At 40.4% G+C, this 17506-nt stretch overlaps 1 protein-coding gene across 3 annotated transcripts; it reads right to left on the reverse strand.

The window, feature by feature from the left end:
* Positions 1-4314: 4314 nt before the first annotated feature.
* On the reverse strand, positions 4315-16715 carry SAMD9 (sterile alpha motif domain containing 9). 3 transcript variants are annotated; one of them, XM_085310504.1, is made up of 3 exons: positions 16565-16715; positions 15399-15472; positions 4315-10289 (listed from the first exon to the last, which is right to left on the reverse strand). In XM_085310504.1, exons 2-3 carry the CDS (start codon positions 15404-15406, stop codon positions 5504-5506), a joined length of 4794 nt encoding a protein of 1597 aa, XP_085166630.1. In that variant the 5' UTR covers positions 15407-15472; positions 16565-16715; the 3' UTR covers positions 4315-5503. The 3 variants fall into 3 exon arrangements, with proteins under 3 accessions (XP_085166630.1, XP_085166631.1, XP_085166632.1); XM_085310505.1 differs by lacking the exon at positions 15399-15472; XM_085310506.1 differs by lacking the exons at positions 15399-15472; positions 16565-16715 and adding an exon at positions 12527-12582.
* Positions 16716-17506: the final 791 nt, after the last annotated feature.

The raw sequence follows: 17506 nt of genomic DNA on the forward strand, positions 1-17506 counted from the left end.
CTTGCTCATCCATACAGGCCTTTGCTGGACTTCTTACTCGTAGGGATGCACYGCTTTTGAGCTTGGAGTAAGCGATACTTGAATATTAACCAGCTCTCCTGGACCGCCCTTCCTTCTAGGGCCCTATCCCATGGGATTCCTCCCAGCAGGGCCCTGAAGAGGCCAAAGTTTGCTCTCCTGAAGTCCAGGGTTGTGAGCTTATTGCCCTGCTTCCTCCATGCAGGATCCTGACCTCCACCACCTCATGGTCACTGCAGCCAAGCGGCCCCCAGCCAYCACTCTCTCACATAAAGGGCAACTCCACCACCTTGCCTTTCTGTCCTGTCTTTCCGAAAAAGCACGTAGCCATCTATGACAGCGTTGCAGTCATGCRAGCTGTCCTATCTCRCCATGTCTCTGTAACTGCAATGAGATCATGGTCCTGCGATGCACAAAGATCTCTAATTCTTCCTGTTTGTTCCCCATGCTGTGTGAATTGGTATACAGGCATTTCAGAGAGGTAATCAACCATGCAGGTTTCCCAGGAGGGATGCAAGATGATCCTCCATACTCATGTCTCTTGTACTGTTCCCCAGCTGCATGCATCTGCTGGAGGCATCCCAACTTGACCTGCATTTTGCTGACTACACTGTATCTATAACTCTCCCCGTCTCCCACGTTTCCTAGTTTAAAGCCCTCCGTACCAGGAGGCTGGCCAACCTGTTGCTAAGGACCTGCATTCCTCGCTCAGTGAGGCACTCATCACACTCTGATGAGGATGTTATGGGAGACAGACGAGGTTAAAGAGGAGGAAGTGAAGGTAGTGTTTGCTGAGCATGACTAGGGGCCTGTCTACAATTTGTGTGCATACCAGACCTAGCTGTTTCCTGTATGGCATAATCCCCCAAATAATCATGATTTTCTGTATCTATCTGTGGTACAGGATCAGTATCACATCTCATGTACATGGAGACAGGGTAAGATCACTCCATTGTGTTACATCTGTAGTTATAGTTAGGGTAAATACATTTGTGTGGGGCTGATCAGTGGCTGGTCCCTTGGAAAAAATTTGGGTGCAACATTATGTAAATATGGCTCAACTGCTTCCCAACTGCAGGTGGCTCAGTATCTTTGCACCATGTTGCAGGTAGTTGATGCAAATGAAATGGGATCAATAAAAACTATTTTTGAAATGTTTTGGATGTCTGAGACTGGTATGTGTAGAAATAAAAGTATAGGTACAGATAGGTAAAGCAATAAATTAAAGAAACGTGATTGTACTAAGGTTTTCTCCAACTCTTAGTGTACTTTTCAATGTTGTAAAAATCTCCTTACATGTAAAGATATTTGGAGTTCACACGAATCTTTTTTGAAAAACAATTGGAAAATCTGATATACATAAAGAAACTCCTTTGTGATTTCTGGATGCTCATTTCCCAGCTGCATTTTATAGCCTTGGCATAGGAAGGAAATAAAGAAATCAGATAGGAAAGTACAAGGTGAAAGTGTTAATACAGTAATAAGAAATATACAGTTGGCAGTTGTCTCTCTGAGGAGTCTCTTAGGAGTCTCCAGTTCTTTCTTAGGATTCTCCATTCATATGGGCAGAGGAAAGCACACATTTTTGCTGCACTTAAGACTGACATTTTTGTCTGAGACTATCACACACACATTTGCAAAAGAATAGTTATTACAGGCTGAAAGGCAGAATAAAAAATTGAGTCTTTTTGAACCTCATTTGAGAGGAAAATTTGAGTAAGATATTTGAATCTTAATTTGATTTTTTTTTTGTCCCCTTGAGGTTTGTCAACACTGTGAGCCATTAAAATATCTGATAGGTGTGAAAGGTCAGTTTTAACCAAAAGGTGTTTTTAAATGATAAAACCATATTTCAAGCATAGCCTTAGCTGTAATCAAACAAACAGGTTGTGCAGAACTTGGCTAATTCTACAGCCTGTAGCTGATAGCTCTATGCCCCCAAAACCTATATCTCCGTATCAGTTTGGCTCCTCAAAGATATATGAGGAAACAGAACTTCTTGCAACATCTCCTTAAGGTCAGATTTTGCCCCTAGTTTTTTGCAATGGGGAGGGCAGGCCTTTGAGGCCTTCAGAGCCATAGAAAATCTACGGKAATCTGAGCAGGTACATGGATCATTTAAGGAAGTGTATCGTAGGCAGGGGATTTTGATTCTGTCAGGTCTTTCTTATCTAACAGTCATGGAAAACTAAGTCTGGAAGAGAGTTTAAGAGATTATCCAGGCCATTCTAGAGTGGATCATTTATTGATTTTTCTCTAAATTTAGTCTGTTTTTCAAGATTCCCTTAATGTCTCAGTTTATCCCAGGACTTCACCACTTTTAGTGATACAGTCTTTTTCCTTGCTCTGTAGTTTGATTCTTTCTAATGGAAAGCTCAGACCCTTATTCCATGTCCACCTTGGCCTTGAGAACATTTTACTACCTTCCTTTGCAGCAGCATTTTATGTACTGGAAGACAATTAGCATGCCCTGCTCTGCCATCCCTTTTCTCGGATACCTCTGTTCTGTCTGTCCTCACAGGTCCTGCAGTCATTGCTCTGCTAGCATGTATTGAAAGTCTTGAACCCAGGAAATACTCCTGTATGAAATCACCCCCAGCAGACAGATAGCTGAGGGACTTTGCATACTGTGCACGCCTCTTCCTCAGTCTCTTCCAGCAGATGCGGTGGCAGTCTGCCTACCAGTGGCTGTCCTTGTTCAGAGTGTGCACTTAACTCATTTCCCACATCTCCAAACCAGGATTTCCACATGGAAGAGGATTTCTGTGTGCCAGTAGGTTCAGTTCCCCCTCTCAGTGCTTCCTCTCTTCTCATTTACTGTCAAAAATGAACAACATGCAGCATAGACTCTTACAAATAGGAAGGGCCTTTCTATGAAGTCTTCTTTCAGCATAAGGCAGTCCTTGAAGAGCCCACATCATCTATTACTGGGGTCTGAACCTTTATACCCACTAGCACTAGAGCTGCTCCCCACATAGGCTTGCTTGTCTGTGTTTTACCCTTGTTCTGGTTTCAAACTCTGTCTCTAATCTTAAAAGACTTCCCTTCCATGCCATCCCTTCCTGTCCTGTCTTGCCCCCCCCATCTCCTTCTCCCTTCAGTTTTCTCCCTTCCTGCTTCCCGACTTCGTGCTTTTTCTGTTCCCTCTTTTCTCTTGAGCATCATGGTTCACCAAATCTGTCTTTTGTTACATATTTCTCAGTTCTTGTTCCCCTTTACCTACATAGTCCCTGTCAGTGTTCCAGTCCTGAATCCCAGCAGCCATGCTCTGATCTGTTTCCCTAAAGCACTCCTTAATAGAAATAGAAGTTGTGAAGTCCCCTCATGCTCTGTACTTCTGTCTCTGAATTTAGATGGAGAAGGAGCCTCAGTGCCCTCATCTTCCTTCCCCTAGACTGTGGATGCCTTGCACTCCTCAGAGAGCAGATTTCAGATTTTCTGCCCCTACATAGGAGTTCAGAGTCCACAAATACACTTTGGGTGCAGCGGGGATCCTGGCTACTCACAGGACGGAGCTGCTGAGATTCTGTTACTGTGATCCACAAAAACCATATGGAGCTTCTTGGTCTTCTCCACCTTCCTCCCATGTTCTTGCATGGCTTTCGCTCCTATACATTTGAATCAGATTCTTTCCTCCAGATTTCCAGGCTCAGCACTGAAAGCGTGGGGGTGAGCTCTCAATTTAGACCCGGCCATTTGCAGCCCAGATCTGCAACTTCTGGGCCTGCCTTGGGTCTATAAAGTCCATTGTTAAAAATCTAAGTTTGTATATGCTCATATATAAATGGCAGTCTTTTCAGGCCTTGCAACTTTGTGAAAGTAGGCTCCTGCAGAAATATTTCCCCTCACCTTTTCTCTCCTACCAGTAAAACCCTACTCAAAAGAATGCCTGAGTAGGCTGGAGAAAGCTGGTAGAATTGTTTAACATGAGCAATATGACACTCTTGGAAGTTACTGAGCCAGTTGGCTTTAATTAACAAAATAATTCTGAGGGAGCTATTTGGCATGGGAGAATTTAGTTTTTAAAATGCGAAGATTTTTAACAGAGTTATGAAGCAAGAAGAAAATGGTCTTACAAAGTAAAGGAAAGTAATAGGAAATACTACTTAAAAACAATTCTACCAACTGTTTTATGTGATATATATCAAATCAAATACAGTTCATACTTTACACAATTAAAGATGTTATCAAATATTTGTATTTATTAATGAGCTACTGCTGATAAAATACAATTTGTAACAAGCATTCTTATATATGAAAATATAAAATTTATATTTATGTAAATTCACACAGGCATGTAATATATTTTATATTTATGTAAATTCACACATGTGAAGTACCTAGCATGTAATACACTGCAAAATCCTAAGGTTTATTAGTAAATAGCCATACTATACAGATAGTCTGAGTTTGAGCACAAAAAAATCCTTTTAATTCTTAGTGAAGAGATGTGGTTGACTGAAATGAAGACCAAAGTCTTCAACTGCAATGAAGACATGGCAAATTTCTTGCTATAAAACTTTATTTGGAAAGATAAGTAGTTCAATGATTGTTAAATTGTACATCGATATCCTAAGAACTAAGTATAACAAATAATGAATTACTATGAAAAGTTCATGTAGTATACTGCAGGTAATAAAAGCATCCTGTAGAAACAAAGTAGATACAGGATAACATGAAGTGTAAGGTCAGTGAAAGACACTCACTGTTACAGGTAGGCACCAAGAGAAATATATTTTGGCTATAGTTAAACAGTAGCCTGGATTATATGTTCAACCTCCTTTTTCCTATTTGCAACTAAAAGAAGAGCTGCACTATAGCAGAATAAATATGTTGCGTAATCCTATCCTAGAGCACACTGTCAAGTAATATTTGAAGCAATGGGATTTAAAATAATGAAAGAATACAGATGGATTGCATTACAAGTATGTGCAATGACAACAGAGGACAAAATGCTGCTTTGCAGCTGAATGGCCTTTTCATTCCGCAATGTTTGTGCCAAAAGCAGATACAATGAAGCATCAGGCCATGTTAAAGGATACATGTTTTCTAATATACTTTCTTCGGTCATATATAGCTTACACAGAAACATGAGGATAGTGACATATCCTTCCTTAGGAACAGTGGAAAAAAGCTAGCATGATAGCAAGGTTCTTAAAAGAGATGGTATTTAACTTTGTCGTTACATTTTCAAAGTATGTAGAATTATCTTTTCTTTTCTGAATGGTTTCTCATGTTTACAGCAACCAAAGAAGAATTTTTGGCAATACTGACAAGTTTATAGTACTAGCACCAATATTTCAGTCTGATTGATTATCCAAACAGTGATTATTGTAGTAGGGAGGCAGTTCTGCATGGGAGTGAAAGACTGACATAATGAGGAATGAAATATAATGGATAATCAGAACTTGTCACTTGCAATTGTTGACAAAATGTTAAGGATAGCTCTGTCTAAAGAAGCCTTGTGACAGCAATGCTGGAATACCTATTGTTTTAATGACAAGCTTTCAGTGTTGTATGCCAAGAGACCAGCGATGGAAAATCCAAGGTAAAAAGACACTCTTTCTACGTTTGGACCACTCTTCCACAGGAATGAAGGAACTGGCTGCACTGGTACCCTAAAGGTTTCATTACTGCCATAGTCTACATAGATAACATTATCCTCAGCTCTTCCGTTCAGAGAAAGCAAAAGATTTTGAACAGCCTTCTCCTTCCAGATATTTTCACTCTGCCAGAGGGAATTCAATTCCTGGTCTGGAAGTGAACTAAATAGCTGATCAATTTTTCCTTTGTGAACAAATTTTTTCAGGCCACTGCCTTTCCCAAGATAGAAATGAGCCTGAGGTAGCTTGTAATGACACAAGGTTCCATAGCGCTCTTTGAAAGAGTCCTTTAAACGCATAACATAGTTTGCCATTTTCCTGGAGTCTTCATTTTGTTGTTTTCTATTTTCAGGCCAGAACAACAAGGAGGCTAGGAAGAAAGTCTCTACACACTGTGAAGTCGCTTCCTCTTTCAGTAGGATATTTTGAAGCTGATTTCTCAGCTCCTGAAAAGGATCCGTGTTGGTGTATTTAGGTTTAATGCACCTGAGAATAACATTTGCCAAAATCAAATTCTGTTTTTCTTTCAGAGTTGCTTCTGAAGTCTCCTCACACAAAAATTCATATGCATCCACTATGTCTTCTAGTTGTCTGTCAGCATTTCTGTGATTTCTGTGGAGGTATTCCAAAAGTCCAGAAAATGAGTCTGCTTTAGAAGACTCCAGACTGTACCGATATGCTTTCCTGCGCCGAGGCAAGGACCACTTTGAGACCTGTTCATTTTTCAGTTGCTCAAAACTGTAATCGCAGAATACTCTTATGTATCTGGTAAAACATTCTTGAACCTTCTCATATATTTTTGCTTCTATAATTTCTTTTTCATTGGTCTGTGTTTTGAAAAAGACAAAGTAGTCTTGAAAAAAGTCAAATGCCCTTTTCAAACGTGACTGCAGTTTATTTAAAAAATTGGAATAGGGTGTAAGGGCCTCAAACATTTCACACTCTGTGGCAGGGGTAACTGTCTTCGAATCACTGTTTCCTGATAGATATAATGCCATGTTTTTTCTACACCACAAGTCTTTTCCGAAAAAAGGAACAAGCTGAAGGATATCAATAACATAAAGACAAGTTTCTATTTCTCCCTGATAACCAGCAGTATTATATGTATGAAACTTTCTTTTAAGCTTTAGGTGCTGCAAATTTTGTTCAGTGTCTGCATTTTCAGCTTGCTGCTGAGATTCTCTGAAAGCCTGTGATGCATTCTGAGCAAGTTCCAGCATATATTTCAGTTCCTCAGTTGTCATGTCTGCACTCTTTGTTTTTTGCTCTACGTAGTATCTTAGCTTACTTTTATAGACTTGACCTAATGTATCTGATATGTATGAATTGTGTGGTGCCCTTTCTTTGGCTTCTTTGGCCCAGTGCAATGCAGACTGAAAATTCTTTTCTTTAATATAGAAGTATCTTGCTAAAGCTTGGCAAATTACACTATTTTTCTTAAATGTAGTGGATGCTTGTTTCAACACACATTCCACTTTAGCACACTTTTCCTCCTTATGTATGGCTTCAATTAACGGGGAAAACAATGTATCTGACTCATCACCGTGCTCCTTACGCTGTCTAGTGATCAGCATGGTTTGTATATCACGAATAAGTTTGTCTTTCTTTGATGAAGTCTCATAAAATAAATCCTCTTTCAATAATCGCAAAGTAATTTCACTTTTGGACAAGTCATAGGTTAGTTTCAATTCTATTAGACAGCGACATGCTATCAAGGGGTGAATGATACGTAGACCTCTGTAGCTTGTGCATTCCTGTATCTGAGTATATCTGAGAATATTGGAACAAATTCCCATCTTTTCTATAAGCTTATCTTTATTGCAGCCAAGCTCTCGAGAACTAATTCCTAAGAATTCTTCACATAGTGATATGGAAATTGTAGATGTACTTACATAAGAGTTTAATAATACTAAATAGTAAATAAGCTGTACTTGTTTAGTGGAAATATCCAGGTTATTCAAAGTATTTTTTACCACTGTTTCAATGTACTGTGGATCAAAATTTTTCTTCATAATCATAAATGAATAGAAATTGTCAGGATTTGAATGATGCTTTTCAATATCTTTTAGTTTCTGCTCAAAAGCCCTTTGCTCTTTTGGAGAAAGTAGATGTTTTAGAGAAATACTGTTCAAGCAATTGATAGTCGCATTTTCATCAGGATTCTGAGATCTCATACAATTTAGAATGATCACTAAAGGATTTGCACAATGAATGTGTTTTTCTGTTATAGCTTTCTGAATTTCTTTCTGCAGAATGTAGACGTTTTCTTGCTCTTCAAAATCATCCACAAGAAGTAACACTGGTATATAGCCTGTAGAATTGTTTGCTCCATAGGTGATTAAAGTTGTCAGCTGTGCTTCAAAATCATGTGTTTTGTTTTTCAGAACAGCACATCTGAATTGCTTCCGGAGATCCCAGAGGATGTGCATAGCTAATGTGGTCCCACCACAACCTGGATGGTGGTAAAGGTTAATAATTTTTACAGGTGATTCATTAGTACTGCTAGATGAAGTCATAACTAGCTGTTTGAGCTTTTCATAACCTTCCCTTTTGATAAAATCTGATGTATATTTTTCAGAAGAGAAATAAAAATTCCACCATGACACTTTACCACCTCGATAAAAATCTTCTTCGCGTTCTTTCAGGAATTTTCTAAATTGCTCTGCATCCTTCTCTATCTCTGTGTCTTTGCATTCATTTACACAAAGGATTTCTAATGCTTCCATGGAGTCTTCTTCCCTCTTTAGAAGAACAGTAGAACAACCAGCAGAGGGTAGAAGTCTTTCAGAAGATCGTGTAGCTGATTTTAATTTTATGATGGTACCATTTACCATTTCTAGGGTTAAATTAGAAACACATTTGGCTGAAAGCTCTTCATCACTAACGCCTCTAGCACGCAAAAGATCTTTCCATCGCTGATATGTATGTGGGCCAGTGCAAATGCAGAGCATCTCTTCTAGTCCCTTTAATTCTTGGTAAAATGTAATAAATGTCTCAGTAATGGGATCCATTGACTCTTCCACTGTGGAGAGTAAAAGAAACACTACTAAAAACTTCCCACTCTGTTTTACATCTTTGTGTGAAAGAAATGAAATCAGTTTTCTGACATCAGCAGCTCTATCTCGTTGCCAGGAAAGAGGATCTAACGGCGGGTGCTTATTGCCTTCGAAGCCTGATCTACCATTGCAGAAAATCCAGTTGGTCTCCTGATGCAGATTCAGCTTTTCAGCCTGTTCAGAAACAGAACCATCCTTGTTTTGATAATGTTCTGGAAAGCGAAGTTTGGCATTTCGATTTTTTTGGTAAATTTTGAATAGACCATTTGTTTCTGATTCAAAATCGAAGTCAAGCACAGCAAACCATTTTATTTCCTTCAAAAAGTCTAAGTGCACTATTTGATTTGAATGGCACTTGTTTTTTACTAAAATGTAGTAGTCATAATAAGAGTCCTCTAGCAAGTCCTTGTTACCAGTGAGCAGACTAACTAGTTTTAGTCCTTCATCCTCTATCTTCTTTTGCCTTAAGAGAGATTTTTCTTCTGCATTTTTACGAGAATCTGCTACAAATGTTATGTTAGATTTAAACGATTCTAATTCTTTTGAATTGTCAATGATATTTTTGGAACTAGCTCCATCCCGGACGAAGAAAGCCTTTTTCCAGCTCCGACCTTTGTATTCATATGTGTAGGTTGAGAAGTATTTTGTACCACAGAAAAGGTGTTTTGGAATTACATCTATTTCAATGACAAATGTATCTGATAGAGTTCCATTTTGTACTAATATTTCCACAAATCTAGGTTCTCTAATGCAAGCTTTTGCAATCTTGACACAGTTCTCAGGAAAGTACTTTCCAATGTATTTATTAAAATGGTCAATATATACTGCTCTGTTGGTAACTTTTATTCCTTCGATTTCCCCATGTGGATTATCACGAACTCCAAAATGGATAGTACCATTTGTGCGAGAATTCATGCAGGCTGCAGCAAATCTAAAGATTTCATTGCTAAATTTCATTAGAATGTTTTCTTCTTGTGCTTTATCTGTGTTGGTGAGTAATTTGAATTCATGTGCTGGATCAATGAGATTGAGTGGTCCTGTTTCAGGTATGTTAAGAATATTGTGGTGTATATATTGAAAACCATCACTGAAATTATCAAAAGGATGTGGCATACAAGTCTTTCTGGTTGGGTGCTGGTTGCTTGACTGTGAGTTCCCTGAAATAGTCTCTTCGCCATCTGACTTTTTTGCTACTTTGTCTTCTAGGGGCTCAGTCTTAGAGATCTGTGATATACTGGGATTAAATGACATGTGTTTCTTCTTATGCTCGCTCTTTGCAATTTCTTTGTCTTCTCCTTTGTCATCAAAACCATGTTTAGTGTCTTCTTGTTCTACAGCTTGGTTTGAACTTTCAGGTAGAATGTTATTCTGTCTCAGGACATGAATAATTTGAAGAGCTGGCCCATGAGTTATGCCCATATCTACAAGATTCTTTTTGGTTAGCAGTCTCAAAGTAGAACCACTCACGTCTTGCTTAAACAGAATTTCTGCATACTTCTCGTCAATCTTAACAACTTCAATTGCCCATTGTCTAACTTGCTCTTTTGTCCAGTTGTCAACATTTTGATATAACTTTGATTTCTCATTTTCTTCAGTGTTAGCATTTTCCATTCTTTAAAGAAAAAAAAAACCCAACATTACTAAAAACTTGTTTTATGTAGCCTATTAAATGAATAACACATTTTTCCTTGCTGTTACCTACCATTAATTTCTTCACTAGTGTAACCTACTACATGGAATATACTAGTTCAGTTGATCTAGGGAACACAGGCAGAATGTGAACTTAAATCATATATAAGGCATTAGCTACTTCTAAGATACAGATTTTAATATTCTTAAAGAATAATTTTATTTTAATCTTGTTTTTAAATCAGTTCTGCAACAAAAAGAATTGGTTCTGTGACACTACACAACAATTGTGACTGATGCCTGTTTGTGGTCATATGGTCTGTTGGACACAAAATACTATCACAACAGGCTCTCATTAAGTTTGCAGTTTTGTGGAGAATTAAAATCAAATGCACACAGAAATGCAACTTTCTGGATTCAGCCTGACCCTTAGATGTGGTCAAGTACAGAATATGAATAATACTGTGAACAGACACTGGAGAGGAAATGTACAGTTGTATTTACTTTGTTGTGGCTGTTTTACAAATGAGAGGAAAATCTTTTCGGTACTCTGCTTCAGCACCTTTTGTATACATTAAAGTTTCTCAGATTACACAAAATCAAGTAGTGAAGCAACATTTGCAGAGATGTTTTTTTCCACTTAAGTTAGTTTCACAACGATAAAAGTGCTTCATCTTAGTAGCATAACTCTGACTTACAGCAGCATAAACTCATAAGCAGAACTAATACTTGTTAATTGTCCCACATGGTTACTAGATGCAGGGCAATTGCAGGGTGCTGCAAGGATTGCTTTCGTGGTATTTTGCAGTTCATGTAAATGAACTCCGCCTGGTTTTTGGAGTCAAACAGAAACAGTGGAACATGAAAGAGTAGAGGCAAGCCCAAACTATAGAGTCCTATCTACTACCAAGCCACATTAGTGAGCGCTCTGCATTATCTAATTGCATTGTGGGAGAACTAACAAAGCTCACATCCACCAGTTTACAAAATGCACGCATTCTTGACCAGTTGATGCATAAAGAGAGAGAGGGTTTCATTTAGGAAGCAGAGGGTGATGAGTGCCTCACTGAGCGAGGAATGCAGGTCCTTACCAACAGGTTGGCCAGCCTCCTGGTACGGAGGGCTTTAAACTAGGAAACGTGGGAAACAGGGAGAGTTATAGATACAGTGTAGTCAGCAAAATGCAGGTCAAGTTGGGACGCCTCCAGCAGATGCATGCAGCTGGGGAACAGCACAAGAGACGTGAGTATGGAGGATCATCTTGCATCCCTCCTGGGAAACCTGCATGGTCGATTACCTCTCTGAAATGCCTGTATACCAATTCACACAGCATGGGGAACAAACAGGAAGAATTAGAGATCTTTGTGCATCGCAGGACCATGATCTCATTGCAGTTACAGAGACATGGYGAGATAGGACAGCTYGCATGACTGCAACGCTGTCATAGATGGCTACGTGCTTTTTCGGAAAGACAGGACAGAAAGGCAAGGTGGTGGAGTTGCCCTTTATGTGAGAGAGTGRTGGCTGGGGGCCGCTTGGCTGCAGTGACCATGAGGTGGTGGAGGTCAGGATCCTGCATGGAGGAAGCAGGGCAATAAGCTCACAACCCTGGACTTCAGGAGAGCAAACTTTGGCCTCTTCAGGGCCCTGCTGGGAGGAATCCCATGGGATAGGGCCCTAGAAGGAAGGGCGGTCCAGGAGAGCTGGTTAATATTCAAGTATCGCTTACTCCAAGCTCAAAAGCGGTGCATCCCTACGAGTAAGAAGTCCAGCAAAGGCCTGTATGGATGAGCAAGGAGCTCCTGGCCAAGCTCAAACAGAAGAAGAAAGTACACAGAATGTGGAAGAAGGGACAAGCCACACGGGACGAATATAGGAACAGGGTCAGAGTATGCAGGGATGCAAGAAGGAAGGCGAAGGCCTGTTTGCAATTAAATCTGGCAAGAGACGTCAAGGACAACAAGAACGGCTTCGTCAAATACATCAGTAGTAAAAGGAAGACGAGGGAAAATGTGGGCCCGCTGCTGAATGCGGTGGGTGCCCTGGTGACGAAGGATACAGGGAAGCTGCACAGAGTTACCGAATGCCTTCTTTGCTTCAGTCTTTACTGCTAAGGGCAGCCCTCAGGAATCCCAGACCCTGGAGACAAGAGGGAAAGCCTGGAGAAAGGAAGACTTGCCCTTGCTCAAGGACRACTGGTTAGAGATCATTTAGGCAAACCTGACATCCACRGATCCATGCGCCCTGATGGGATGCACCCACGAGTGCTGAGGGAGGTGGTGGATGTTGTTGCTAGGACAGTCTCCATTGTCTTTGAAAGGTCATGGAGAACTGGAGAGGTACCTGAGGACTGGAAGAAAGTCAATGTCACTGCAGTCTTCAAAAAGGGCAAGAAGGAGGACACAAGAAACTACAGGCCAGTCAGCCTCACCTCCATCCCCGGAAGGGTGATGGAACAGCTCATCCTGAATGTCCTCTCTAAGCAAGTGGAGGGAAAGAAGGTGATTGGGAGCAGTCAGCCTGGATTCACCAAGGGGAAACCATACTTAACCAATCTGATAGCTTTCTGTGATGGAATCACTGGCTGACTGGATGCAGCAAGAGCAGATGTTGCCTGCCTTGACTTGAGCAAGGCTTTTGACACTGTCTCCCATAACATCCCCCTAGGTAAGCTCAGGAAGTGTGGGTTATGTGAGTGGAGAGCGAGGTGGATTTAGAACTGGCTGAAAGGCAGAGCTCTGAGGGTTGTGATCAGCAGCGCAGAGTCTAGGTGGAGGCCTGTAGCTAGCGATGGCCCCCAAGGGTCAGTACGGGGGCCAGTCTTGTTCAACTTACTCGTCAGTGACCTGGATGAGGGGACAGAGTGCCTCCTCAGCAAGTTTGCTGACAATACCAAACCGGGAGCAGTGGCCTGATGCATCAGAAGGTGCTGCTGTCATTCAGAGAGAGCTGCACAGGCTGGAGAGTTGAGTGGAGAGGAACTTCATGAAGTTCAAAAAGGGGAAGGGCAAGGTCCTGCACCTAGGGAAGAATAACCCCAGGCACCCTTACAGGCTGGGGACTGACCTGTTGGAAAGCAGCCCTGTGGAGAAGGACCTGGGAGTCCTGGTGGCCAACAGGTTAAGCATGAGCCAGCAACGGGCCCTCGTGGCCAAGAAGGCCAACAGTATCCTGGGCTGCATTAGGAAGAGTGGTGCCAGCAGGTCGAGGGAGGTGATCCTGCCCTTCTACTCAGCCCTAGTGAGGCCACATCTGGAGTACGGTGTCCAGTTCTGGGCTCTCCAGTACAAGAGAAACAGGTACAGAAACAGGAAGAGAGCGTCCAGCTATGAAGATGATTAAGGGACTGGGACATCTCCCCTGTGAAGAAAGGCTGTGAGAGCTAGGCCTGTTTACCTTGCAGAAGAGAAGATTGAGTGGGGATCTTATCAATGTAGATAAGTATCTTAAGAAAGTGTTTCAAGAGGATGGAGCCAGACTGTTTTCATTGGTGCCCAGCGATAGGCCGAAAGGCAACAGGCAGAAACTGAAACACAAGAAGTTCCAGTTGAATATGCGGAAAAACTTCTTTACTGTGAGGGTGACAGTGCAGTGGAACAGGCTGCCCAGAGAGGTTGTGGAGTCTCCTTCTCTGGAGATACTGAAAACCTGCCTAGACATGGTCCTATGCAATGTTCTCTAGGTGACCCTGCTTGAGCAGGTGGTTGGACTCCAGAGGTTCCTTCCAACCTCAACTATTCTGTGATTCTGTAAGTATGTGAGTATGGACTTCACAGATCAAACTAACTCTGACATTCTCCCTCAGAAATACATATCTTGATATAACTGTGAGCTGGGGTTGTCAGTTGCTGTTTTGCCTGAAAGTACCACTGTCAAAACTGAGGAAAAAACCTGAAAGACAGTGTGATTTAGCTACCTGATGATAGCAGTCTCTTATGAAAATGCCACCTCCCAACTCTAAATATCCTAGCATTCTGGTAAAAGCTGCTCTGTTTTTCCTTTCTTAAAGCAAAAGAGAAGTTATACTGGGTACAGATCCTAGGATAACCCATGATGAGATAATAATATCAAATCCTTGTTATACAACCCTTTCAGAAATTATGAAAGTGTTCCTCTGACATGGGACCTACTCCACCAGCAGCCTTGTCCTGTCTCAGGCTCCGTAGCCTCCTCACCACACCCACTCCTTCTTCCTTTCCTGCTGCTGCTTCCCCTGGCATTACTTCTGTTCCTGCCATCTTTGCCACTGTGCTGCTGTCAGCTGTAAGCCCTTGTCCTAGCAGAAGTAAAAGTTGGTGGCACAATGATGGTGCAAGAGCATAAGCAACCGAACAATCACTGTCAGTAGAAACAGCTTTTTTTAAAAAATGAACTTTAAGACATAGAACTGATATGTGTTGACATGATCCATTAATAGCTGAATCCCCCAAGTAACAAACCATGCTTTTGACTTTTTTGTATACAGTTTTTGAAGTAGTGATGGGTCTAATATTTAATGAGCTAGGGGGATCAAGCAGCAGAAAAGTATGTCTTGTACTGTGTTACCGAATTAAAGAAAGCAGCAGCACTTTGCCTAAAAACACCTGAATAGGTAAATGCACCTTGGAGGAACTACCTAATCTGCAGAAGGTTTATTCTACTGCAAATCACCTCAGCTTTTTCACTACAGTGGGTAAACATTAGACAGGTGCTCAGCTAACATATCTACTCTTCAGTATAAGGGAGAAAGCACAAAGACAAGGATTTATGAAATAGCGTCTTTCCTGATTGCTTGAAGTTTTTGGTGTGTTCTGCAATGAAGCTTGTCCAATGCCTAGCAGACAGAATTAGAACTCAGACTTTGTTTAATCTCTAAGACAGGGAGAAGAGCATCTTGCAATCCACTTGGATTTAGCAAAAGCAGACTTTTTGCAAAAGCTTTCAAAAAAGGGATGCAATAAAATAATAAATTTCCTTTAGAAGTATCTAATTTTACTTTATCCTTATGTTTCCTTTGGGAGAATTATATTCATTTATCTGAAATTATTACTTTGTTATGGAATTGCAGCAGGTTACAGTTGCTGCATTAGTGGTAGTAGTCTACTGCATGTACCTTTTCATATTTGGAACTGAGTCTTCTGGAGACAAAATGACGTCTTAGAATTTTCAGTGAAGAAATTTTGTTTCCTGAAATGAAAGAAGCCTTGGTTATCTAAGCTACCCTAGCAACATGCCTTCCTCAATCTATCATTTGATTTTCTAAAGCCAGTATTTAGTGAGAAGTAATGATAAAGATTCCTCATAACTTGTGCTAGAAAGCATCAATCTTATCTTTGGCCAAATGGCCTCCTGATTTAACTAATGAACCGTAAGAGTAGAGATGAAAGAGGTTTTATAGTCCAGGGAAGCTTGCAGTTGAGCTACTGCTGCCTTTTCTCTTCATGGACCCTCCCCTTTGCTCACAGGAAAACCAGGTCCTAGTTCTTTAAAATGCCATACTGAAAACGACATGCTCTAGAATTGTTCATAAATAGCATAGTAAACACATATTATAATGATATTGAGGGGAGGGAGAGAGGGATAACTTCACTGTTTGGTTTTATTCCAAAACTTAGATTGCTATCATATTCACCAGTAACTCCACCCAGAATACCAAGAAGCTGAGAAAAGAAACTGAAACCAAAGCACTTCTTTGATTCCGAGACTGTGTTCAGCCCAGCAATGTAAAAGTATGATTTTTATACCCACCAAAATTATTATCTGTGATACAGACACAATTTATTCTTACATAAAAGCAAATATTTTTATCTACTTTAAAAGCAGTTATTCCATGTTTAACTGTTTGGAATCCCCACAATGAGAGAAAGCTCCAGAATGAGATACTTTCGTTTCCTAGTCTTGATGCAATGTTTCTAAGTTGCACCTTACTGTCTAAATAATGATTCTGGCCATCTGAAATATTTTAAGGATGATCTTTTCCAGTGTGGAACCACTCTACCAGCATGAAACCAACTCTACCACTTTATTTCTGCAAAATAATTTCTAATGAGAGCATGTTCCTTGGGATTATTTCACTGCAATCTTGTAACAGCCACATTTCATGTGCAAAAGTTTAACAGAAGATTCAGAAGACATAAATTATGAAATAGTTTGTCTTAGTATGTTGCAGATCCTCTCATACATAAAATTAATGTCTCAGAAAAAAAGAAATGGTATCCGACTAAGCCATCAGCTCTTCATAAAATATTCCAGCCCGTAAGTAAAGATACATGTACTTACCACGACTGTTCTGCTCTGCAGTTTTTTCCCTGTGGTTCAATAAATGTGTTTTGTTCAAGTAGGAAACACAACAGCTAAAATTTGACTGAATTCCTTTTCTAAACCATGAAAAGAAAATAAAGTTAGTTTAYAAACTTCTAACAGAAGTCTGACCGGCAGAAATAGTGAGAGGGAATGAACATCTGTAGTCATATGATCAGGTTTGCCCAATGGTAAACACCCACCTCTAGGAGAGAGAAATAGCAACTCCTACTAGAGAATATTTGTAATTCCCTACCTTTTCCTGCTACACTCCTAGTCTACCCTTCCAGTGCTGTGTCTGAGATGCTGAAGTTACACTGGGCATGTCAGAAGCGGAGGACAGGAGGAAACAGATGTGGGGTGTTTAGGAGGACTCTACTTCTCTCCTCCTCCTTGGCTTCTTCTTTTACAAATTAAACATTGTATCTGGTCTGCCTGTTCCTAACTATTTGTGGAACCATGGTCATTTTCCAGGAATTTCATTAAAGAATTATATTCTAGAATACCCTTATTAAAACACTTTTATTAAAACAAAAAACTACCTTGAGCCACTATCTGGGAAATTACACAACACCTCTGAGCAATACATCTAACAATATGCAATTAATTAGCCATGTGAGCTTAAGCCAGCAGAACTTTCTTGTAGCAAGAGAAAAAAAGGAAATATAGTAGACACTTCTGGGAAATGTGGTTCTATGGTACAGGTGTTTTTGAATATCCAGCCATACTGATCTGCTCTTAGGTCTTCATTGCTTACTTTTCCACACTGCATGTATGTTAGTCTATTCCTGGGCTCCCTCTCTGGAGCATACAGACAGTTCCATTTGAAATGTAGCTTAGATATAGTTCTTCAATAGTTTACTCCAGAGATATTTTCCTTTAGGCAGTGTGCTTGTATGGAACCTTGCATAATCCTCCAAC

Source organism: Rhea americana, unplaced genomic scaffold, assembly GCF_003343005.1.
Source record: "Rhea americana isolate MKP2758 unplaced genomic scaffold, rheAme1 scaffold_32, whole genome shotgun sequence".
Lineage (NCBI taxonomy): Eukaryota > Metazoa > Chordata > Aves > Rheiformes > Rheidae > Rhea > Rhea americana.